General features: G+C 39.1%; 2 protein-coding genes across 4 annotated transcripts in view; one reads left to right on the top strand and one right to left on the bottom strand.

Annotated features, from left to right (window-relative positions):
• The window catches only part of LOC105928766 (transmembrane protein 132D), a 46,292-nt gene extending 26,530 nt beyond the window's left edge, over nt 1-19,762 (top strand). The window contains exons 4-10 of one of the 2 annotated variants that reach the window (XM_036144548.1): nt 5,261-5,453; nt 8,747-8,890; nt 15,687-15,740; nt 15,825-15,892; nt 16,276-16,540; nt 16,674-16,865; nt 16,954-19,762. In XM_036144548.1, coding sequence (XP_036000441.1) covers nt 5,261-5,453; nt 8,747-8,890; nt 15,687-15,740; nt 15,825-15,892; nt 16,276-16,540; nt 16,674-16,865; nt 16,954-18,279 — 2,242 coding nt within the window. In that variant the 3' untranslated portion in view covers nt 18,280-19,762. Of the gene's footprint in view, nt 1-5,260; nt 5,454-8,746; nt 8,891-15,686; nt 15,893-16,275; nt 16,541-16,673; nt 16,866-16,953 lie in introns of both variants that reach the window. The other variant, XM_012866229.3, reaches the window with a different exon arrangement.
• Nucleotides 19,763-19,856: 94 nt separating this feature from the next.
• Nucleotides 19,857-26,359, bottom strand: part of glt1d1 (glycosyltransferase 1 domain containing 1) — a 28,950-nt gene continuing 22,447 nt past the window's right edge. For both annotated transcript variants that reach the window (XM_021318368.2, XM_021318367.2), the window contains 2 exons: nt 23,907-24,005; nt 19,857-21,402 (listed from right to left, as the gene is read on the bottom strand). In XM_021318368.2, the coding sequence (XP_021174043.2) occupies nt 21,250-21,402; nt 23,907-24,005 (252 nt within the window). In that variant the 3' untranslated portion in view covers nt 19,857-21,249. The remainder of the gene's footprint in view (nt 21,403-23,906; nt 24,006-26,359) is intronic.

Below are 26,359 nucleotides of genomic sequence, written 5' to 3'. Positions count from 1 at the left end.
TAGATCATACGAAACATATTTGCTAAAATTTAAAATCTCAGTGAAATTAGTGTTTCTATTGTATCTACTTTATATTTTTTGATAAAATTGCATCGACTTGCCCTAAAAATTGTGTCTTAGTTGTTTGAATCTAATTTCTTGGTCATTTTGAAGCTGAAATATGGGGAGAAAATCTTGCTATGGCAGTCATTTTGTAAAAATCCAAGATGGCCACCATAAAAGGTATCAGGGAAAATGGAAACATTGTTTTTATAATTGCTTATACTATAACATATCTGGTGAAATTACATTATGAACTTGACTAATCTGAAAATAGTTCAGGTCAGTAAGTGGCCAAAAGGTGTTTATTATCACTTGCCTTGCACAATGAAGGAAGTGGAGCAACGTACTATAGGGGGAGCAAACTTATTTTAACCCTGAAAGCATTTTGCTGTTGAAAAGATAAAGTAGGCCATTGGCTGCTGATCATTTTAGTAAAGTTGGACAACAAAATAAAACACTGAACAGAATTGCTAGTTCTTCTACCCGTTCTGACTCAAATGTGACTGTGGCAAAGAGCATCTGACATGCTGGGCTACTGAAGGATTTAGCAATAAATACCATTGATTAACCCACAATCACAAAGGTCTCCACAAATTTCAACCCTCTCCATGAAGCCAAACTTAAGATATTTAATATAACTTAGGGAACAATAAACCAACAAAGTAAGTCAACAGCTTTGCAACAAACCTGCTGTCCATCCAGCTGTCCTGCCATGTTGTTGTGTACTACATAATTCTTTGTCGCCTTCCAAGCTTGCAAGTGAACCCCAAAGTGGGTGCTTTGAGATTAAATTCAAACAGCAAGATTATGTCTGCCTTTAGAGCGGTTCCAAGAAAAGATTCTATGACTAAAGCGCCCTTGAATGTTTTCCAGTGCGGAAAAAAGCCCAAGTGTGTGCAGCCAAGTTTTGCAAGGAGAACGATAAGGGGCCTAGCAATAAAACCAGAAGAAGGGAGGCAATTCCTTGGTTATAAAACAAATTTATACGATCTGACTTTAGCATTGGTGTAAATCATTGTTTCTTAAAGCTCAATTGCTGATTGTTTAACTGGATTTTTTAATATATATATAACTGACAACTTGTTTGCCTCAAACAGAGAAAAAGCATTGGACCTCTGGGCATTAGTCTGACCTCATTATGTTGTTTTTCCCATTTGTTGTGGATTATGACAGTTTACAACAACTACTTTGCGGGCTAACATATTTGTTTCCCCATTACGGCTAATCCTCTCTAAAAATGTGACAAACTACACAGGACTCCTGCTGAGGGTGTCTGCTGTCACACTTCTGTTGGGATGTCTGTGACTTTATGCCTTGCTAGCTTTTGTGAGCTCATATAGTATTTGCTGTATCAGTACACTGGGGCCATTTTCTTCCATGCTCCATTGAAGGAGCTCGGTCTGGATCTTAATAAACTTGCAGGCAGATTGCAAGCCATAAAACCATGGCTGATGAGGTTGTTGATCATTCCTCTGTGAGCTTCCCAACTATGACAGGGGCGTGCAGCGTGACAACATCGCCCATCGTATGGATATCTGTGTTAATGCAGACTTAAGGGGATGTGCTCTGCCTGCTGATGTGAGCCAAGCATATCTTCTTGTAATACTTGGCCAGAATGCGATTACTATATCTTTTAATCTCAGGTCTCTGAGCAATATGTTACAATGATTAAATTACACTTAATCTTTCTTTTGCCCTTAATAAGGAAAATCCTTTAGCATTCTTTGTTTTTGAGGTTGGAATTTAATAAAGGATTCATACATTTGATTTGTAATTCCACAATGCTGTTGATCCAGGACGCCGTGGTGGCTACAACACAGCCCCTAGTTGTGCAGCAAAAGGAACTTAGCGAGTCTGCACAACTCTGACACTGATTTATAACTTGTGCACACTGCAGAGAGTCTGATAAAGTCCATGATGTTATGTGCATGCTTATTGTGCTGTGCCCCACCAATATATCTTCTCTGTTGCTCAATGACATGCCAAGAAGTAAAAGCTGAAATAAAAAACCTGGGACATGGCCGAAAAATTAAATGCAAGGCAGCAGCTAGGACACGCGGCTCCACCGTCAAGAAGAGGGCACTGTAAGTTACAAAGGATTAGACTTTTTGTTATGTATGCAGGAAGCCACTGTCCTTAGAATACCTTTTAATCCGTTCACATTTAACACTTGCAGACATTCCCAGTGAAAGGTTTTCTGCGAGGAAGAGAAATTCTGTTTTTATGTTTCTCTGGAAATGCCTCAAGTTGCAGAGTCCTCTTCAAAGCGGAAAAGTAGGGCAGGCCATTTTTTGTCTCAGCTCCTCTGATCACATGTGAAAATGTATTCTTTCATGGGGCGAAATTCATAACATGTCACCATAAATTTGTGCCAGATATTACTGAAAAGTCTGGTCGCTTGCCAGAATCTGGTCTCTTGGATATTATGCAATTATTTGAAGAAATAATGCATGTTAAATCTAAAGTCAGATTGTTGAAACCAAAATCTTGTGGTTTCAACACAGCAGCACAATTTGTGCTAACTGATCAGATAGATAGATAGATAGATAGATAGATAGATAGATAGATAGATAGATAGATAGATAGATAGATAGATAGATAGATAGATAGATAGATAGATAGATAGATAGATAGATCGATCGATCACATTTGAAGATGCAAGACGAAATGGAAGATGTTTGACCTAATTGAACAGTTAAGTGAATATCATATTTAGCTTTTAAACACAAATCCAGAATCCTAACAGGCAACTATAGTTACAGAAGGGCTGATAAATTTGGATTTTTTTAAACTTAGTTGAATTTTGATAATGAAAACCACAATATTCTCAACACAAAAGGCGAACTTCAGAATGGTTGAAAAAGAAAACAGTCGAATAGTCTACTCAAAGTCCTTACCTCTGGTATTGTACAACCCAAGGTGCTATTATAGTGGGAGGGCTCTGCCCTGAATACATTTTCTATTGCTTACTTCTTGCTTCTATTGGAAGTGGGCACATATAAAACTTTAAATAGTTTTCATCTGATTCCCAGATTGATATTTTATGCTAAGCTAAAGCAGTTTTCATCCTCTAAAATGGGGATTGAATTTTTAAGCATCTCAAATTCGGAAATTCGGAATAAACAAGAACAGGCTTATTCTACGCTTAACAGAGTTTCTCAAAAAAACAGTTTGAGATTCTATAAACCTATATTCCATTTATAAAAATAGAAATAAGAACATTTTTAATATGCTCTAGCCATTCCAATACATGACAATGTTTGAAGACTGCACTATGCGACCTGTCAAGCACTGACTGAAATAGTCCAATTATGGACAGTTTAAATATACTGCATTTCTTCAGTTCAAAAAACTTTATTTGTGAAAACCAAATTCTTACTTAAAAAAAAGTGTGATGTCATGTCTAATTAACACAGTTGAGAGGTCTGGCTCTCTGTGCAGAGATCTCTCACTTTGTTGTCTCCAAGATCTACACCCCTTACTATGAATTGGTCTGTCACTCGATTCATTCAGAGATCTATTGATCTGTTGTTCAGAAGGTCCGTCGCTCCCTCTGCAAGAGATCTATTTGTCTGTGAAGAAGTCTATTACACCATTGGTTTGGAGATCCAGCTCTCTGTCAGTTAAGGGTTAGTTTGTCGAAACCGATATCTGTACCTGTTGAAATCTATTACTGTGTCGGCAAGAGATCCATTCTTCTGTGGCTTAAGAAATCAGTTTCTCTGTCATTCAAGAGATCTATGACTGTCAGTCTTGAGATGTATCACGGAGATCTGGAGATCTATTGCTCACTTGACAAAGAGATCTATGGTTCTGTCTATCAAATGATCGGTTCCTCTGTCTGGTGAAAGATACGTTACTGTCTCTCAAATGATTTATCACTATGTGTGGCGAGCCTTCTATTTGTTTGTTGGTTAAGCAATCTCTCTCTCTCTGTCCATTGAGAGATACAACGCTTTCTTGAGAGATGTATCACTCTGTCAGTCAAGAAATCGGTCACTGTTGGTCAAGAGATCCATTACTTGTATGGTGATAGACCCATTGGTTGGTTAGTCAAGAAATTCATCACTTTGTCTGCCAAAAGAGCTAATGTTTTCAGTCTAGAATCAATCTCTTTGTTCAGAGATCTATTGCTCTGTCAGTCAAGAAAGCTGTCTGTTGATTGAGACATATGTCAGTCAAGAGATATTTTGCTCTGCTGGTTGATAAATCTTCTTCATTAAGACATCTGGCATCTTGTCTGTTAAAAGATCTTTCATTGTTGAACGATCGCTCTATCTGTAAAGGCATCATTCACTCATTCTATATTATACCTGTTGTTTTGTCAGTCGAGAGATCTATCACTCTGTCACGCTGTTGGACAAGAGTTCTGGTTCTCTCTGGCGAGATATCCCTAATTCAGATGCAGTGCTGGTCAGGAGATCTGACACTCTCTAGTGATGAATTTATTATTCTGTTGGCCTAGAGAACTAAAGGTGCATCTTAATAAATTAGAAAATGATTAAAATATTAGTTTATTTCAGTAACTCAATTCACTTAGTGAAACACAGATTAGTTACATAGAGACTGATGTTTTCATGCCTTTATTACTATTATGGTATTTTTTCACTTACAGCTAATGAAAACAGAACATTAATTAGATTAGAATGTTTTTAATACTTAAATGTGTTGTTAAAAGTATGAATAATAACTGCTGAGAGGATATTATTTTCAACATTTACTTTTGATCTGACAAATGAGCTTCTTCGGAATTACCTGAGATGTTCCTGTATTGTTCTGATTACTCTGTCAGTAAAAAAATCTATCACGCCGTCTATTGATAGAACAATCAAGATCAATTTGTTGGGAGATTTATAAAAAATACTACAGTACGACTCTGCTTTCCAATTGGAGAAGAACCTTCTCTAGTTCAACATTACAGCTACTTAGGAAAAAAAGTAAAGCCTTGTTGTAAAAAACAGCAGTTGTGTGGATCTTTTGAATGATACAGGCACTTAAAAAGCCATTTTTATTACTACTTGAAGAGTCCTAGGATGACTAGTCTTTGTCCTTATCTACTAATATCTGTTAATATCTGGGATTATCTTATATCATAATACCATTAGATACATCATTAAATAATGTATCCTTATCTATATAGAATTCCTAAATATTTGACCATATGTCTGTTCAAACATCATATTTGTAGGCTCATCCCAACTCCTTTTTTCTCATGCAGGCTTGAAAGCAGTCTGCTGGAGGTTCTTCAAATGGATTTTGAGGTAGAAGAACTGAGCAGTCCCGTTGACAGCCAGGTGATCATATGGAAGCTGGAGCTACCATCTGTGCCCAAAACTATTGCCAAGACTGAAGGAGCCATGAGAATTTATACAACTCAGAGAGACTTTGTTGGCCTTGCTCCTCTTGTGATGGTGAGTGAGATGACAGCTTTTGTGTCCCCCCTGATCATTATGAAAACCAGCAGCAACATTACTGACAGCAGCCTCTCCACTAACTGCCATCGCGTCGACTGCATTTGAGCATCGGCGCATAAAAATATCATGAAATGCACTTTGCTGTGATCCATTCTTGTCTGCTATGCATATGCAGAAGACTGAATATGCTTGGGTTTTGTTTAGGAAATGGCTTCTATTTTCAGCAGACGGTGACCTTGTATTGTTGACTGTCAACAAGCTGATGCCTCCCTCTATTCTGGCGTGCAATATGTGGTCATTCTCTGATCCTAACAGCTGCTTCATATGCTGCTATTTCAGTGCCTCGGGCCTCTTTATCATGCTACACTAGCTCTATAATTAATCCATGATATAATCCCCTATCACCAAACATTACAGCTGTTTGCATAACAATATAGTATCTTGTTTATTTGTCACCTGGTGATAATAGGAGCTTTATAGTTAGTCATAATATAGTTTTTGTAAAGATTTTCTGCACTATATTGTTGAGCATTTCTACCTCATCGGGCCTGTGGTGCTTTAGTTCATAATATGTTACAGTATCCTGATTTGCGAAGGGCATGGTTCATCTTACTTGTTGAGTAGAATCTGACCATAGGCTGATGGCCAAACATGAGATTTTCTAGTTGGGTCAAAGCGACATCAGGATCAGCTCCAGTATAAAAAAAAGAAAAAAAGATGTTAAACCCTTTCGGACACAACGTTTAGAGAAAGGGGTAGCTCACATTGCCTATTGCTGGTTCCTTTAAACAAGTTTTAGAAACAAAGGGCATATATTGGTCAGCCTCATTTTCTTGCACAAAATTTGATTTAACAGCTAATTTTAAGAGGTTAAAAACACACCTCACAGTACTTTCTCCAAATATTCTGATATTTAAATATATGCTTTTTTTGCACAATTTCCTGAAGACTCATAATTAAACATCTGTAAAAAAGGTCTCCAAATAACCCACGTGATTACAGTACTAAATTGGTACATTTTAAATATAAGGCCTGGAATACTGTTTTGCAGCTCATTTCAGAGGGTGAAGTATAGTACTAAACACCTCCTCTGTTTTGATGTGCTGTGTGATTTTGAAAATAGGCATGACATCCACTCATTTAAACACCTTTATTTTGTAAAAGTATTTGCATTTCTCAATTGTCTGATTCAGCTCTGGAAAGTAATCTATGTTTTATGGACAATCACACCATAAGTCATATGCTGGTAAATTTAGTGATGTTTCTTTAAAGTGTTAGAGCTGATCAGGTCACAACATGAAGTAATGTTTCCCTGTTCGCCTACAGTGAGTGAAATAATGTAATTATTTGATCCCCTGCTAATTTTACACTAATTTAATTTTGAAGTTTTAAGATATTCAGATTATTAGAATGTAACTGAGAAAGAAAATCTTATTTGATCTCCAACAACCAAACAAGAACTTACCCTCCACCCTACACTTGTGTATAGTTTTTTCCTCTTCCAACCTCTCCAAAATTAGAGGAAAGCACATCAGGGACAAGATAGTAGATTTGTTCAATGTTATAAATCTAAAAGACCACCAGCAGGAGGTTTGGTAAGAAGATGAGAACTGTTGTTATCTGTTACCTTCGGTCTGGAGGGTCATGCAAAATTTTGCCTCATCCTGTGAGGATGATCATGAATAAAATTGGGATAAACTATCTAAGAGTAGTTTGATAATGATCCCAAGAACATCACTGATACATTACAGGCCTATCTTTGTAGAGAAACATTGAGTCGGACCAGAGAAACACCGTCTCAACAGTCAAACGCAGAACCAAACACATTATTAATTGGGGCTATTTTTGTGATAAGGATACAGGAGAACTTAACCTCAAAGTGGAGGGACAGTTGGGGCCATGCAAAATCCTGCACAGGAACCTATTTCCAGAACACTAAAGGTGGATAGTGGATGAGTCTCATATCTTGGCACAGATTACCATTTCTTTATAAAAAAGAAAATTTACCAAAATCCCAGAGAGATCATGCACACTTATCCCTTGCTCTAGCTGCTGACTTCAGAATGGCCTTTCTATAAAAGCAAACACATTTCATTTGGCTCAGTCCATTTCTCCACATCCCTGTAAAGTCGATAGAATGAGACAGTCAGGACATTTTTTTAAAATTCCACAATAAATGAGGCACACAAATAAGTTGCAAAGATAATCTGTCTCTCTTATGAACCTAATACTTCAACAGATTAAAAATCCTAGCTGTCATGTTTCTGGACATTTCCCTGACTCACATAAAGAATTGTCAGGAAATAAAAGCTTTATTTACACTAAAGAAATGGTGTTTAAAGTTTTTTCCTTTAGTTCGCATTACAGCCTCCACATCTACCAGTGTCAGCAAAAAAGGTTCTGGAGTGGAGGAAAACCAAAAGGCATGGGTGGACTGTGTTAACTGTAGGAGGAGGCTGAGCTGGAGGAGAGATCTTACAGCTTAGTTGTGAATTAAGCAGTCAGTTGATGTAAACGCTGTGGAACATAACCTTGTTGTTCTCAAATAGATTGTAGCATTATTTAATGTTTAGCGACAAGAGAGGTTGGGAGGTGTATGAGGGATTCAAGAACATCCCTCAGGACCATAACCCTCCCAGTGTTCCAGGTACTCTCAGCGACATCATAGTCAGCAGGGCAGTATAAAAGTACGGTCACTCCTATGCCATGCTTTTTCCTTTTTGGCAGAAAAAAACAACAAAAAACCCCAAAACAACAATAACCAGTCATTGCTTTTTAGGTTAAAAAAAACACTAAACTCACCATTGATGGGTCACACAGACAGGTTCAAATCAAACAACGAGCCCTCTATGAAGTCAATCAAAAACCATCTGCAAAGACTTCTCTTACATCCACAATGCATCAAAGGCATCTTCATTTGGAAATTACTTAAAATGAAGTACGGATGAGGACACGATATTCAGTATTTTCTCTTAAGACGGTCTGGAAAAGGGCAGCAACACCTGAGACTAAACAGCACAGAGCTTATTTTCAGTCCACATCCACTGCTGCTTGTCCATGCTTGAAATGTTACAGTTTTCCTCAGAAGGACATGCTTGAAGCAGAGAAATCGGTCATCAGCTCTCCTCTCCTTGTCAACCATGTGTTGACCTGGTCATTATCTTCCCTCAACTCTGCTCCAGCCATGGCTTCCCAAAGGGGCAATAGCCATTTTTATGACTTTACAGCTTCTATGTCCGTGAGCTCTTTGCTGCTCTGATGACATTGCTTGATCTTTACGTTCCCCGCAGGACACCGAGATCCTGAACACTGCTGTTCTGACTGGAAAGAAAGTTATGATGCCTGTGAGGACGGTAGCTGTGGAGGAAGATGGAGTGGTCACAGATGTTTCTGACTACACAGACTGCAGCTCCACTGATGAAGACGTTCTCAAGGTACAATCCACTCTTCCTCCTTTGAAATACTCTTACATACCCTGTATATTTAAGAGTATCTATCTATCTATCTATCTATCTATCTATCTATCTATCTATCTATCTATCTATCTATCTATCTATCTATCTATCTATCTAGAGAACCCGATATTCAGCCAGACAAAGTTACATTTTAAAAGGTTTATTTTGAGGGTGAGTAGTGGCAGCTGAGGCAGTCAAGCAGAACCAGACTTGACAGATGAGTAATGGCTGATGGTGCAAGCAGGCAGGGATGAGCAGGGGACCAGAAGATGCAGGTAGGGTGAATGGCAGAACCAAACTGACCAGGAGTTGAAGGCAGTGACAGGCTAAACCAATGATGAAGGCTGGGACAGACCAGAACAGGCAATGTGGACTGAGGAACTACCAGAATGGACAGAGGGAACGGCTGTAAGTCACAGGCAACTTTCATAGGAAGGGTCCAGCTGGCTGAGCACACAGGAACTGTTAGAGGCAGGGAACATCTCAAAAGAGGAGACAAGATGAGATTAGACATACTGACAGTGAGTGGATGACTGAGGCTGGCATAAGTAGGCATGTGAACAGGTGAGCAGAGCTGACTAATTAGTGCAGCAGGTGGATCTGATTAAGAGCAAGGTGTTGGCTGGAAGGAGACTGAGCTGATTGGATAGTGGCTGAGAGGTGAAGGCTGATCCAAGAAAAGTCCAAAACAAACAAATAAATAAACCTAAATCATGACTCTATCTATCTATCTATCTATCTATCTATCTATCTATCTATCTATCTATCTATCTATCTATCTATCTATCTATCTATCTATCTATCTATCTATCTATCTATCTGTCTGTCTGTCTGTCTGTCTGTCTGTCTATCTATCTATCTATCTATCCTTTTCTTACTCTGCCCCATTAACTTGAAACTGTACAGCAAAGGATCTCAAACTATCCATGCTGATTCCTCTGAGACAAGTAACATTTATTTCAAGAACAATGGAGAGATCCTCCTACAAACCTTGCTCTTGTTTTTAGGACATTTTTTAATTATTTGTATTGTTGCTGTGTTTGTAGCATTTTGTTCTTGATTTTTTGATTTATCAAAACATGTCCTTCTTGTAAATGAGATCTTGGATCTCAGCGGGTCAGAGTATTGTCTGATCAGTTCAGTAGTACAGGTGACAGCTGTTTCTGTGTAAATGAAATCAACAACAGGTGCCCTAAAGGGGCAACGATCAGATGACTCCAAAAACAGGAATGGTTTTGCAGGTGAATGCCACAGTTATTTTTCTCTCTGCGTTTTTTTGACTGCTTTTCAGTGATTTTGGACTTGACTAGTGTCATTACTGGTTGCATGAGGCGATACCTGAACCAAACAGAGGTTCCACCAGGTTGGTACCTCTGTTGTCTCATTGTCTCATTGGCAGAAGGTTTGCTGTGTCTCCCAGCATAGTCTCAATAATTTGGAGGAGATCCCAGGACACATGCCGCTACTCTAGTAGAGCTGGACAGTTGGAGGTCCTTAACCCATTGGCAGGAGTGGTATCTTCTCCTTTTGTGCTAGGAGGAACAGGAAAAGTACTGCCATAGCACTACAAAGTGACCTCTTGCGGAGAACTAGTGTGAATGTCTGGTCAAATCCTTAGAAACAGACTTAATTAGTGTGGTGTGAGGGCTCAACGTCTTCTAGTAGGCCCTGTGCTCATTGCCCATCACCGTGGAGCTCGACAGACATTTAACAGAAAACAGCAGAATTGGCAGGTTTGGTACTGATGTCCTGTTCTTTTCACAGATGAGAGCAGGTTCACTATTAGCTCATGTGACACACATGAAAGAGTCTGGAGAAGGTGTAGTGAACGTAATGCTGCCTGCAACATAGTTCTGCATGATTGGTGTAGGTAGTGAGTCAGTGTTAGTCTGGGGAGGCATATCCATGAAGGAATGCACAGACCTGTATAGGATAAACGATGGTACCCTGATTGCCATTAAGTATCAAGATGAAATCTTCAGACCCATGGTTAGACCCTTTGCTGGTGCAGTAAGTTCTAATGTGGACACCATTTGTCATCTAATAAGAAGCCCCAACATTGTCCGGCATGCATACCAGCATGTAGGGCCATACAAACTACCAAGTCCTGCAATGGCATTTCAGCAATTTGGACCAGCCTGCCGCATCAGTTTCTTAGTTTCACTTTCTCTGTGACTTCAGATTATGGCCTCTGTAGGTTAATCTTTTCATTTTCCTCAAAAGGATCTGGCATCCTTTTGTTCCAAACACATGTCCCATCATATGGATACCTAGCAGAATGACTTTCCAATTGAGACCTGATGTGTTTTCAAAGTGTTTTCCCAATTAGTTCTTGTTTGAACAGATGACTGTGTTACCTTCAGGCATCTGGAAAGTGCACCGCAGGATGAAGCAGGCTTGGGTTGGTCCAGAACTCTCTTGCTGATACCTTTGCATATTTCATTTTTCCCCATGTGACACAAGACAGCAGGATGCTTGAGGTGTGCTTTGAAAGACATTCATAGGTGTGCTTTGAATTAACAAATAAATACATTAGGCTATGCATTTCATTTAGTGAAGTATAACCCAGAGTAGTTTTAGCAGACATGAAATGCCCTTGCTTTATAAGTGAATTTCATCTGGTTCAGAAAGCTGCTGAATATAGGGTAAACATGTATTGAGTGCAGATAGGTGTTAATGAAAGTGGGATTAGGAGGGAATATAAAATGTGTGAAAGTGAATGAAATTGTCCTTTTCAACCCTATAATTTACCCGTCTTTGCTTTTGTTCAAAGCTTACTGTTGCTCCTAGCGTATCTGCTGACCAAATACCAGCTCCGGTCACAAACATTCACTTTAATCTTCTTAGTCTAACAGCTTGACTCAGATATCCTTCCTCCTCTGCTGTGCCTAAGGGGTATCAAATCTGCTAGAGATAGATGGAGAAGGATTTATCTATAATGGACAGATCACATCATAAGATGAAAGCAAAAGTAAGTGTAATCTGCCGTTTTGGCTGCGATTTTACGAAAGTGCAAGAAAGATGCAAAGACTGACAATATGTAAAGACATTTTCCAGTTAGAAATGTCATAAACATATAAGCTTCAGGAGAGGAGGTCAATATATGCCGTTTAAATCTCCAGTCAAAGCATGCTTAACCTACCGTTAGCAATATTTAGTTCAGATAAGTTTAAAAAAAAACTTGTTTTAGTTGAAAGAGAAAATTACAATCATAGCTGTGCTGGTCAGGCAAAGCGGATGTTTCCATTTCTGCCCATCTTTAATGCTTTACTCAGTGATGAATGTCAAATCCTATTTCAGACAAATATCTTTTTTAATCTAAAAACAAAGAGGGATATTCTTGGACTCACATTCAAATTCTCAAAAAATGAATGGGAGGGCAGAAAGCAAGCCATCATTCCTTATATATATATATATATATATATATATATATATATATATATATATATATATATATATATATATATATATATATCAATTAGCTTCAAGGGATCATCGTGAAAAACATTCCAGGGTATCCAACATCAACAAGGAGGGAGATTTGTTTCCAGCAGAAATTTGACAGATTATACAAAAAAGCCTGCTGATGAAAATGTTTGAAGTCTCTTTTGAGTAGAACATGATTTAGTTCTGGATAGTTTGGCATTTCTGACTGCTGCAATCGCAATGTTTCCAAAAACACTGACATCAGTATACTTATGTGGGACATGTGTTATTATTAGATGAAGAAGCGATGATCTGGAATGATATTTAATATTAGGCTGTGTTGGGTTATCTATTAACTGACTTAGATTCAGTGAGTCACAGATAGATTTTAGGCTTTCACAATCTCCTGGTATTTGTGTGTTGATTTTTATTCGTGAATGTATTTGCACTGGTTTAAGTTTCCAGGATCGTGTGTTTTAAGTTTGTTTATTTTCACTTTTATAGATTATTTTGTGAATTCCATTCTTAGTTCATTGCATTTCATTTTTAATCATTTTTTTTGTATTTTATTCTGTTAGATTTCTTTTTGTGTTTCCTCCCTGTTTGCCCCCGTCAATTATTCTCCCTCAGCGCTTTGCCCTCATTGTACTAAGCCTGTTTCTCAGTGTTTGTTTTATTTAGTTCCTGTGCAACGTCTGCCTGTAAGTTTTTTTTTTTTTTTTTAATCATTAAACATCATCATCTGTGTTTTGGTCCTTCCTCGCCATGACATACACAGAACTTAGAAGCTTACTGCAGGCTGAGGGGGGCCTATAACAAACCGTGACTGTAGGGGACCGTCTCTGCTTAGATTCAAGTTTCATTTCAGTCCAAAAGTTTACTAATAGTCTCTCTTGGATGGGGTAAATGCTGCAAATGAGCAGACCGGGCATGTTCGACTACTTAAAACCACCAGAGTTGACCAGGGCGACAGTGTTTAGTTCGACAAATGTATGAGGCATTTCTGCTTTTCCATCTTTAAAGATGCCTATCCAAATCCTGATCACCGATCACACAACAGTAGTCAGACACCGTGCGAGAGAAAAAAACTTCTGCCCAGACGAGAACAAATAGCGAGAAATCCCTGAGCGGCCAGTTAGTTAAAAGAAGAGGAAGATGGCCCACCTGCCTGCAGCGAGCGCCTGACAGAGTCCCACCGCCGGTGGCTAGCGGGGTCTGTCAGCTAGCAGATTCCAGGGGCTAGCGGGCTTTCACTTTATGACTTTCTAATGTTTACACATAAATGTACAAAATATGCCATGATTGTCATGGTTTAATTCTTCACAAAAATGTGAAATCCCTGTCAAGCCTGAGGGTCAGCTGACCCATTTTTTTTTTGTGCACAGCTGGTTTTAAAATTATAACGTTAAATCAGTAAATGTTCCAAAAGTACTTATAAGATTGAATACATTCCACCAACTGACCTTTAATGGATGTAATGGCTGTTTATATTTTCAATTATCACACATTGTCCCATTTTGTCTTCGATATGTTTCATTTAAATTAGGACTCCATCCATCCATCCATCTTCTAACACATCCTTTGTGGGGTTGCGAGGGGTGCTGGTGCCTAAGTCCAGCTCTCAATGGGCGAGAGGCGGGGTACACCCTGGACACAGAGACAAACAACCATTTTCACACGCATTCACACCTAAGGAGAATTTAGAGAGGCCAATTAACCTAACAGTCATGTTTTTGGACTGTGGGAGAAAGCCAGAGTACCCGGAGAGAACCTATGCATGCACAGGGAGAACATGCAAACTCCATGCAGAAAGAAAGAAAAGACCCAGGGCAAGGGTGGGACTTGAACCCAGGACCTTCTTGCTGCATGGCAACAGTGCTACCCACTGTCCACTGTGCAGCCCTAAATTAGCACTCATAATACTTAAAAACGTTGGAGACTATTAGTGCTACATTACACCCATTTCACATTTGTTCTATTACTTCTGTTTGACTTTTTAGATTATTAAGTAACAGCTTGCAGTGTGGCTCTTTGTAACAATTCTTCTTTTTTATTCACACAAGAGTTTTTCTTACATGCCTTTTATACTCAAATGATTACGACTAGTAATTTTACTGTATAGTAATTGCAAAGGGCTTTCTTTTATACCACTTAAAACCTGTTAGAAAAACTACAGAAGAGACAGTCAATTTCAGCGTTTTAACCCTTTAAATGATGGTATGATTATTTTAATTATTAAATATTTACTCCTACATAAAAAAAGTTTAAGATTTTCCTTTAAATAAAAAGTATGTGAATGGGTCTGTAGTAGTGATAAGTCTAGGATACGTGATTTGATTGCATTCATATTTTTTATGTCGCTCCAGACCTTCTTTGGATGCCAAAAACGGCACACTGACTTCCAGTGAAACCAAATCATTGATCTCACTGACCTTACAGTGAAAAACCATGTATTTGGAAATGTCAGCATTTCATTTTGAGAAAAAGCAGTGATTTGTTTACTGTATTCCCCAAAATAAAACATTGTTGAATATTTTTCAGTTTTCAGCAGGTCTGATATTGTTTTACAAACCTAAAAAGAAAGAAATTTATTGATATTTTTTTTGTTTGCATGCAGATTTTAGGTATGCATTTGTTTTAAATGGCCATTGCATTTTGAGGAGTGCGAAAAGGCCAATTCATTCAAATGTACCTTGAAAATAATACCTACTATAAAAAAAAAAAAAAATCAATGTACATTTAAAGTCAGCCCACCAACCTCCAGTGGCATCAGTACCACAGTCTGAGAACCATTCATCGAATTAGTTGAAAGCAGAAAATAACCTGCTAACAAGATGAAGGAGAATATCCTGACAAACGTCTCAGAATGTCCATGAGATCTACGTGCCGCCCAGAAAACGCACAAAGGTTGCTTTGAAATTAAGATGCAACGAATGCACTTGGCGGGTAGGCGACTGATGTCAGCAACACCCTGCAAGATATTTGTATTAACATAAAATTGCAATGCTGTCTCTTCCTAACGCTGTGGGCTGGTGATCATCGCGGTAGTTTATTACAGCCAGCTGACATTACTGTGGTAGCATGCAGAGCAAAACTGCTGCAAGCCCATTTGTTGTTGTAGGAACTGCCTATTTGTTAAAACAGTGACTTTTATGGGATTATTTAATTATTTTTTGTCATTGGTTAGATGACAAACATGTCCTTCATGGACAACAAATTCTCTCTGGATTTGATAGAGACTGTTTACATAGTAGTACTAATTCAAAGTCATGGTGGTAGACAAGTGATCAAATTGATATGTGTGATCTGATGAATTGTTTCTTCCGATATTGTCTCGTCCTCCATCCAGGTGTCAGACAGATGTGACTATGTTTTTGTGAATGGCAAGGAGACCAAAGGCAAGGTGAAGATGATAGTAAACTTCACCTACAGCTACCTGAGTGCTCAGCTCGAACTAAATGTGTGGATCCCTCGGCTCCCTCTGCAGATTGAGTTGTCAGACACAGAACTGAGCCAGATTAAAAGCTGGAGAGTTCCTATTCTGACCTCGAAAAGGTGAGAGACAAATGTGCTACATTTAACAAATTTGACTTATTTGATTTCTACAGGGGATGTATATATATATATATATATATATATATATATATATATATATATATATATATATATATATATATATATATATATGTCACCAATGTGTGTGTGTGTATGTATGTGTATGTATGTATGTATGTATGTATGTATGTATGTATATATATAGATAACTTCCCATGGATTTAAACATTTTTCCAAGGGTTTAAAGGACATGGTTTTGGAATTCAGAGACATGCAATAACTGTGTAATCCAATCAAGCAAAAAGGCAGTGTTAGATGATTCAAGGCTGGCATTTGCTACGCAGCAGGTGTAACCCTGACGTGTTTGCATGTCTCTATCCCAGATCTAGCTGGAACAATGATGAGGATGAACGAAAGGGCAAAGGCTGCATGCTCCAGCTTCAACACGCACTTGTGCGGGTTCTTACCCATTTTGTGGCTGAACAGGAAGACCCCCGCGACCCTACAGCCTATTTCCTGGGCTCTGATTGGCAGGTGGATATTACAAGGTTGGTACGATACTTCATGAAGGTCGAGGACACTCGAGTTGCAAGACTTCAGGAAGGAAGAGTGCTGTCAGGCCGAGACTTTGGGACGACAAACATCCAGGTAATAGGCTGAATCACTGATTATTATATATTTAGAAAGTAGCCTGTGACAAACGCCATAACCATCATTCTTGAGTCATTCCTAACATACAGACTCCCGTTAATATATTTTGTCTCTTATTATTCTTTGACAGGTTTTTTCTCCACTGTCTGATGTCATCTTGGCAAAAACAACAGTCAAAGTTGTGGATGACAAAGTGAGCATCACCGAATTAGGTGTTCAAGTGGTTACTGGACTATCCATGACGTTACAACGTAGTTCAGGAAGTAGCAGGGCCATCTTGGCTACCACAACCACACAAGAGGTTCTACAAAGCCCCAAACAGGTACTATTCTTTTGCTCATTTTTACTGTTTGTGAGGGAACAGAAAGATTTGAGGTCATCTCAATTTCTGACTTTTCTGACTTTTTTAGGAAGCTTTGGTCAGTCCGTGGGTCCAGTTCAGTGATGGCAACCAGACACCTCTTGACATTTATGATCCAGCAAACTACCGAATGACAGTGACGTCTCTAGATCAGGGGGTGGTGTCAGTGCAGGGTAGACCTCCTGTCGTAGTGGCGGAGGGTGAGGGTGAAGGAGTCTTAGTCAGGGTAGAGATGTCCATCTGTGAGTCCTGCCAAAAGTCTAAACGCAAAAGTACTGTGGCTGTGGGCAATGGCAGCCTTAAGGTCAAGTTTCAGGCCAACACACGGCGGCCAGGTGGTAGTACCCGCAGCGCGGACCGAAGCCCTGCTGGCAACAAAGAACGCAACAATGACTATGGGAATGATGGGGAAGAGATGGACAGTGAGAAGAAGCAAAGGATGCCATCTCAGTTTCTTCCTTCAAGTATTCCAAACCCTAACAAAGAGGAGAGTGTCATTCAGAAGATCCCAACAACGATCAAATCTACAGAGAGAACCATTATAACCAGCGGCGGTCTCGGAGGAGCGGGCAAGACAAGAAGACCAGAAAATGTTGGCAGTCCGACCAGCGTAATGAATTTCAGCCTAATAAGCAGCCCCAGAGACAGCAGCAAAGCATATAGCTCAGACAACATGATTGGGGAGGATATGAGCAGTGTTAGTTTTACCAGCACTGTGAAAGCTCCTGGGAATCTAGTAAACTACAACAACTTCCCCACCAAGGTAGAGATCCCTGGACCAGAAATGCCAGAGGTAGAAAGTGGAGAAGAAGCTTTGGCCAACAGGCCTCTCACAGACTTGGAGATTGGCATGTATGCCTTGTTGGGTGTTTTTTGCCTTGCCATCTTGGTTTTTCTTGTGAACTGTATTTCATATGTTGTAAAATTCAGGCACAAGAAGCCTCCCTCTCATGGCCAGGAGCCAACAGGGCACAGGCACGACTGGGTCTGGCTGGGCACAGACGCTGAGCTGGTGATGACCGTGCCATGCAGTCCGGTCCAGCAAGACTCAAATACAGCAACCACTGTCATCGACATTGGGCCCGACAAGACTGCCTCTCTTTCCAGGAGGCCCAGTTGCCTGGCCTCTGTATCGGACTCTCCTCTCAGCGGTGCCAGCTCTCACAGGACCAAACCCATACAAAGCGAGTCCCTCCACTCGCCCACCAGCAAGAGAAAGAGAGTTCAGTTCACCACGTTCTCCACACTGGAGCGCCAGCATTCGCCACACCTGTCACCCAAGGAAAATGGTCATGGTATCCACTGGGTTGGGAAGGAAGAGTGCAATGGAGAGGAACCTCAAGTGCCCATCATAAAGCCTGGGGACCAGTTATAACACAGAACATGACCAGACCTCACATGTACAGCAGATGTGGCTTCGATCACCTCAATGCCTTTGTCAAGAAAATGGGATTTTGTATAAGGCCTCCTCAACATTTCATTGCCCATCAAGGCCTTTACGTGTACATGTATTGTATATTGTATATACGAGAATGGATATTGTGTGATAATGCTACTGATGGCTGAGCAGATGCATTATGGCATACACAGTATTTAAAGCCACAACATGTTCATGCTGCATGAGGACGTGTGCAAAGCTCTAGACACTGAACTGTTTAAAACTAAAATATAAACATTTAAATTAACTACAATACTGAGCTCAGTCAAACATTTTAAGTAATAAAAAAAATTATACAAGTTTTTTCTATTGATAAAAACAAATACAATTCTTTGACATTTTGTTTTATTTTTAAATAACATTACAGTCTTGAACAACTGTAAAGTGGTTCTCAAAAATGTACACACCCTGAGTCCAGTCAGGCTTTAACTAAAGATACACCTTTAATCTAAAGATGCGCTCAATGTGCCATGCTCATCCAATTACGTTTTTCACTTTACTTCAGTTACGCCTTCTCTTAAAGTGTAATTCACCCCAGAAATAAACCTTTTTTTCCCCCCAGATAAACTGTATAAACTGGGCCTAAGGTTGCTATTTTAACATCACTGTGTTCAGTTCGGCAATATTAGTCTTAAATCCATCTTAGTGCTTCCCTCTTAGGGTTGAACGGTGGCTATTGCATTTAAATTTTCCTATTGGTTGAAACGGGACCTGCTTTCATCATTTTAGTCCCGTGTCCAGGTCTAAAAGCATCTCAGTCAGACACGCCCCTTTGGCTTCTCAAGGAGTTGGAATCGTGAGCATTGATCGATAGTTTTTAGCGTTTGATGCTGCTTTAAACATTAGCCCAACTTAGCCATGATGCTGCTAACATCACTTTACCTCTCAGAAACCGTTTTTGTTCTGTCCTCCCCTGCCTCGGCACCAGTGGCTTTGGGCATTGCTGAGTCAGTCAAACTGATAACGCTCAGAAAAAATCTTCCACCTCAAAAGAATCCGTGGTAAAACCACCAGTGTTGCTCTGTGTCACTTACCCTATTCCTGACCACAGCCCAGCTTAACCCACACCCATCATCCCTGAACAATTAAAGGTCTCTTGGCACTGCCCAGTTTGGTGGCATTTTTCAAAATTTGTCTTGCAGACTTGAGCTGAAAAATAAACTGTTTGGTTAGAAGGTAAAAAAAATTAAAAGTTGCAACAACCCAATTGCTTAAGTGTGTATAAATTCCTTATTGAAGAGTCGTTCGACTGATTTCCAGCATTCCTCTTGCTGGGAGAGTGTCAGCAGCAGTATTTGATCCCTCTACCCTGTAAAAGGCTTTATAAATATATCCTGTAAATCGACTGCCTGATTTAGTTTTGAATTCTGGCTAAGCCATTCTGAAACTTTGTTCTCTAATAAAGTCATTGTTTTGTCAGTATGTGTGTATGCTTGGACTCACAATGATGCTGAGTAATAATAATACTAAAAAAATATCTTCCATGTTTAGATTCTTGGTATTTGGAACAATTCATAATTTCTGTCACCTGGACTAAATCCATCTGAAAAAAAAAGTAACCCCAAAGCATGTCAACCCCATAGCTTCCTGTGGTAGGGTATTCTTTTAGTGATGTGCAGTGGTGTTCCTGTCTCAAACCAGCATAAATCAGAAGCTTCTTCAGAGTTGCTGTCGGCATCTTCTAAGCTTCCTTGACCAATTTCTGTCTTGTCTTTTTATCAACTCGGAAGAAACTTACATTTTTATATTGTTTCTGTTGTCCCATATTTTCTATAATGTCCTTTCCTGGCCCATAGTGTATATACAACGAGGTGGCTTTTGAAGTTTTATTACCCTGCTCCTAACCTGCAAATAAGCACAGGTCAGGAAAACCTTACTGGATATGTGGATCTTTATTTCAGGTTTATAAAATCCACTAGAAGTGGAAGGAGGTCTAAATTCAAGATTACATTTTTAAAATTGTGGCACAGGGTGTTTCAGCAAAGTATTCATTTGAGAGTGTAGAAACATTTGCAGCCCGATTTGTGCAGCTTTGCATTTTCTACTTTTCCTCCAAAACATTTTTCACTTGAATTAAAGAAAAAGAAAACTACATCATAAAAACAGAGAATTTTAACAGGTGCATGTACTCTTTTGAGAGCCACTGCATTCCATATGGTATAGTGTAAAGGTAAACCTCTTTAATTTCAGTGTTTCATTTTAGTCTTTCTATCCAACCTGGCGTTAAGGCGTTGCCAAAAGCAGACTGTGTACAGTAAATTGGAAGGACCTCGTTCGCCTCTGCCCTTTAAAACAATTGAGATTTTGCTGGGTTCTTGAATCTGTTCAATTTAATTTGCTGCACTTGATTAAAAATGAATGAGTTAGTCACCATAACTTTTTGTCTCACCAGAATGAGAAACAATTCAAGTATCAATCATTTTCAGATCACTAACCAATTAGAAAAAAAAGAAACACATTTTCTTGTATTTTTCATTTACAATTCTTTTTATTGTTCGCTTTATGTAAAATGGTTTCACAGAGTCTACTTACTCTACATTTATATTTTTATATCCATGACAGTTTACCAGAAGTTCCAGAGGCATCATATATATTAATATATATTATGACAATCAAAAACATCTTTGGTTCACTGGTACATAATTTACAGTGAGGCTGTCCTGATAAAACACAGTTTTATTTAAATAAATAGAAGACTTAAAATCTTAAATCAGTACAAAGGAGATTATATATATATATATATATATATATATATATATATATATATATATATATATATATATATATATATCAAATATTTAACATAAAGGCTTCTGTAAACATTCTTGCTAGTTTATTTTTTCTAGTTTGTATTGTCATCTTCCCTGCTGCTGAAGTTCCTGAGAAAGTATACAGTGAGGCTGAAAATTAGGCCTTGTGCAGCGTGTCCACCAGTCTCTGATATGTTTCCCGTTCCAGTTTGACACTGTGATGTTCTTCCACGTAGAGTTTTCCATTTCTTACCACTCTCTCTCGCAGCTCGTGATCTGACAGCAGCCTCTGAGACTGGTGCACAAATTCCTGGAGAGGATAAAGCCGAAATCACACCCATTTACTGCCAAGAGCCACTTAAAGCTTACCAGTGAAGTTGCTTGGAGATATATTCCATTAAAGCATAAAGAGAAAATCCCAGGCACGGGAACAGAACTCAAGATAGAAGCCAGTGCACTGATTAGTAAACACTTGTGTCTGTATTTTGCCAAAAGTAGAATATATTTGTGGCTTCCAAAAGACTATTTGTATGTTTTTTTTTTTTCATCTCTCATTTGCTTATAAAAATGAGTGCAACAAACAACACATATGTTGCAGCTAGACAATACTGTTTAATCATTTGTTCAAGCAGGAAAAAAAAAAAGATAATAAATTTTGACCGTTCTTTGGTTGAGATGCTTTTCATCCACAGCGTTATCCAAAATCGTCGTTACTCATCTGTTGGCCCAGGGGGCCGAGAGACATGTTTAAGGAAATGAAGTCAATGTGCCTTGAGGTGTTGTTACATGACGGCAGCCAACATTTACTACTGCGGAGAGCCAACGGGCACACCAAGTTTAGGCCGCTGTCCGTCATCAAGATATTTCTGTCTTTCTATTGAGGGAAGTGATCACGTCTGTAGGGGCTCCTGGCGGACAGCAGCTCTTCATGTTTGGCCAGATCAGAGCTTCAGCACCGAGTTCAGCTTATGAGCAAAAATGTTACATTTTATTTAGAACGTTTAAAATTAATAAACTAATATTTACATTTTACCGAGAGCTGAGGTCAGAGCTTTCCAAAAGCTGAATGCTACTTTATCCATTCCAAAGATGTGTGGGTGGGATTACTATTCAAGTTTCAACCACCTAGCTGAAGACATTGAAGAATCATGATGTAGTTTTCCTTACTCCATCCACCCAGCGCATTGTACCAGTAACACAAGCAACAAAAACAGTCCTCACACAATGATGCACCCATTGGCATAGTTGGTAGTTGGTACAGTTTTGTATGGTTTGAAAGCCCCACTTTTACTCCTTCAAACATTCTTTCATGTCATTGTGGCAAAACAGCTCAATGTTCGTCTTGTTAGACATTCTAGCATTTCTCCAAAAGGCATTTGGATTGTCCCTGTCGGCAACTGCAAACTTCAGTTGAGCCGTGATAGTCTCCATTTCTTGAAACAAGCTCTTCTTTTCTGGTCCAGCATCCTCTCACCTTATGGTGATGTTAAACTTGCCTCATTGTGGACTGTAACAAGTTATTTTAGCATCTCACAGATTAAGGTAGAATTGAGCTTCGGAGGTTTTTGGACTGCTTCTAATTGATCTAAACATCATGTTTTGGGGGCATGAAGAGTCAGATGGTTGAAACTTGGACCCAGTTGGATTTTCTAACAAACATGTATCCCTAATCTATATAAAAACAGTTTTTTGAATAGATAGAGCAAGCTAACTGTCTTCTGGACAGGCCTGACTTCCCCTATAATTGAGGTCTGTGTGGGAAGCTTAAAAGTCAGGTTGTTGCAACAAAACCTGTTTGGCCAAAATGTTTCTGGCCAAGGTACAACTTGTTAATGAGCTTTAAGCAAATGTTTGTGCAGGTTCATGTATATGTTTTGAGTGTATACTTTTTTTTTGACCATGTGCGGTTCCAAGCTGTGTACAGTTTTTCTTTTCTTCATTTCGGCTGTCTGTTGTATAATTATCCCGGAGGTAAATGAATGGTGGGATCAGATCATTAAACATTTATACAAGATTAATCCTCATGATGACTGTATACAAACATTGGACTTAAACTGTATATGTTAAAGCTTAAAAGCAGTTGTGTTTCTCTTTGAAACCTTAATTAATATCCATAATGATTGTGGTCATTTAAGCTTTAAAAAACTGGAAACCCAATTACCAAAACAAGAAAAAAGCTATTAAAACAAGAAAAAAGTCAGACAGATGGGCACTTGCTGGCCGTCAGCTCCTGCTGAGGTCGTAGTTTATCTGGTCAACGTTGCTACAACCATCTGTGTGACCTTTCTGGCAGCAGTTCAGCTGAGCACACACGCAGAGAGGACTTAACTTAGCCATCACAACAACATCAAGACACAGGATGGCATCTTGAGAGTGCCATGCTTCAGCCCCCTGACAACTGGCCTTAGCATATGTTATCCTCCCTACGCAACAAATGTAATTAATGTAACCAGCTGAATGGTTTTATAACAAGATTCCTATTTAGGACTTTCCGGTTTGCTGCTACATGTTGTGATTATTCATTAAGTGGTAACATGGTGTCTTTATTTAAATCTGTTGATTTATTCTTAGCTCAAAGCAATCAATGTGCTCACAATAAAATCAGACAATGAACTGAAATTGTTAAAAGTTGTGAAAAGTTATTAATGAGGCGTACAGATATTCGGTTTTTGTGAATCAGTGTTTCAGAGCTGTTTAAAACAATAAATATTCCTTTAGGTAACTGATTAGGTATGTAGCTGTTATATTACAAGATGTGGGCCACAGATCTGATTAGGACAGAAGAGAATGGTAACCTGGTTAGGGGCCGTATACCTGAGGAGAAGAGAACAGCAGCCCAGTGACGCCATGCTTCACCACAGCAGCATTTCCTGGAATATTCCTGGCCAGCACAGGTACTCTGAGATCCATGGCCTGCAAAGCATAGGTAAATACAAGTGAACCTCAGTAAATTACAATAACATCAAAAGACTCATTTATTTATTTATTTTTCAAAATTTGGAACTCATATTTAATAGATTTTTTACACACAGTGTTATAAATGTGTGCTTTTTCAGTTAGTTATGTAATCATGGCTTATAGTAACTACAACCTAAAATTAAGTTTTAAGGGACAATTACAATGGAGTTTTAGGGCCATTGGAGATAAAAGGGACACAAATGTAGCCGTGGATTTATGCCAAAAAAATTCTAGATATCATAGTTACAACAACAAAAAAATATTCTCTGATGTCGAAAAGTCAGAAATCTGGATGAAAAAAAATTCAGATTTACTGAGATTAGAAAGTGACATTTCCAACAACAAAAAAAGTGCCAAACGTCCTCTGAGATTGTTGTGGTAAATGTATGAGATGTGAATCTAGCTATTTTCCAAAGTACAAGAGGAAGATCCAGGTTCTTTTTCTCTGTGTCAGAACAACATCTCCCGGGTGCAGACGTGCCATGAAAGCCTTGATCGAATCGGGAATACACGCCTGAGACAGCGAGGGAGAAGCTGCATCATTGCTGCTTCCAGTCTGCACCCAAGAGATGTCGTTCTGATTCAGGGAAAGAGCCCTGACTTACCACTTAGGTTTTGGAAAATATCTATTTATTCCTTACAATTGTTTAACTTTACAATGTCTGAGAAGGTCCTTGTTATAATATCATAAACATATGCCTTTGATCAAGGAAAATTGTCCCTTCTTGCAAATGTATGCCTTTTCAACGTCAGAGAATATCCCATTTTTGTTCTTGTAGATTTGTGAAATTCATTTTTTGGCCAAAAGTTACTCCTCCAGGCCACATTTTTTGTACAAAGAGACTCTAATACTCTGTCTTAGACAATGATTATTTTTAATCTATCCTATATTATAGTCTACATAAGCTAACTGCTAATCTGAAAGTTGTTCAGAAGTCCATTACCGGCACCCTGCACAAGGAAGCTAAGCCTTAAAAGATAATTGCTGAAGAAGCTGGCCATACAAATAGTGCTTTGTCCAAATAAAGTAGTGAAAAGTTGAGTAGAAGGAACACGTGTGGTAGAAAAAGCTGCACAAAAACCAAGGATAATTACAGCGTTGAGAGGTTTGTGAAGCAAAGCCAATTCAAGAGTTTCAGGGAGACTCTCTAGGCGTGCAACTGTAGCACTCCTTCAGTTAAACCCATCCTGAACCAGAAGTAACATCAGTAGCATGTCACCTGGGCTACAGAAACAAGAAACTACTGTTGCTCAGTGGTCAAAACTCCTCTTTTCATGCAAAAGTACATTTTGCATATCATTTGGAAAATAAAGGTCCTAGGATCTTGGAGGAAGAATGGAGAGGCACATAATCCAAGCTGCCTAAGGCCCGCAGTAAAGCGTCCAGTCAGGGATGATTAGGGCAGCCATGTCATCTGCTGGTGCCTAAAAGGAAATTTTAGAGCCCTTCATGCTTCCCTTTGCTAACAATCTTTATGGAGATGCTGACTTCATCTTCCAGCAGGACTTGCACTTGGCCACATGGCCCAAAAAAATAACACCTGCTTTAATGACCATAGTATCATTGTGCTGGATTGGCCAACAAAGTTTTCAACCTAAACCCCAAGGAGAACCAATGGGCTGTTATTGAGAGCAACATGAGAGACATTACAGTCATCAATGTAGACGAGCTGAAGGCCACTAATTAATGCTACCCACAATTCCTTAACACCTCAGCAACAAGACAGGCAGATCGCCTCTGTGCAAAAAAACGTTTTTTTTTCTTTCAAAGAAAATACGTTTTTGTTTTTATTAGTTTTAAGCCTTACCAACTCTTGGAACATATCATTCGGTGTGCAAAGACTCCCTGAGCTGTACCTGTAGAATCAGCGTCTGGGACTCTTGCTTGTTCTCAGCAGTATGGAGAAAGCGCCCACACACTAAGACATCCGTCCAGTCTGATCTTCATTCAGGTTCAATTACAGAATTAGCGATTTGTATTGGCGTCGGCTGGCTGCAGGGTGAAACACCCAAACATACCAGGAAGACTTTAAGCCCACTGTGGGTTGTCTTAATTGACTGTGTTTAAAGAAGATTAAGTGGATTTGGAGGCTTGACTCGCTCGGGAATAGACATATTGGAGTCAGGCAATTAATCTGGGTAAGAGTCCTTGAATTAGCCAGATAATATTGTTGCAAAGCAGTTCGAGAATACCTGTAAAGCATTGAGTATTAATATGGTGTAAGTAAGAAAAGAAATTCTCAGCAAATACCCTGATTTCTTTTTTCTGAAACTCTCACATTGCTCTGCTGTTACCTTTGAGTCTTGCA

Source organism: Fundulus heteroclitus, chromosome 12, assembly GCF_011125445.2.
Source record: "Fundulus heteroclitus isolate FHET01 chromosome 12, MU-UCD_Fhet_4.1, whole genome shotgun sequence".
Lineage (NCBI taxonomy): Eukaryota > Metazoa > Chordata > Actinopteri > Cyprinodontiformes > Fundulidae > Fundulus > Fundulus heteroclitus.
Note: the sequence above shows the minus strand (reverse complement) of the source record. Positions and strands in the feature narration are given on the sequence as shown.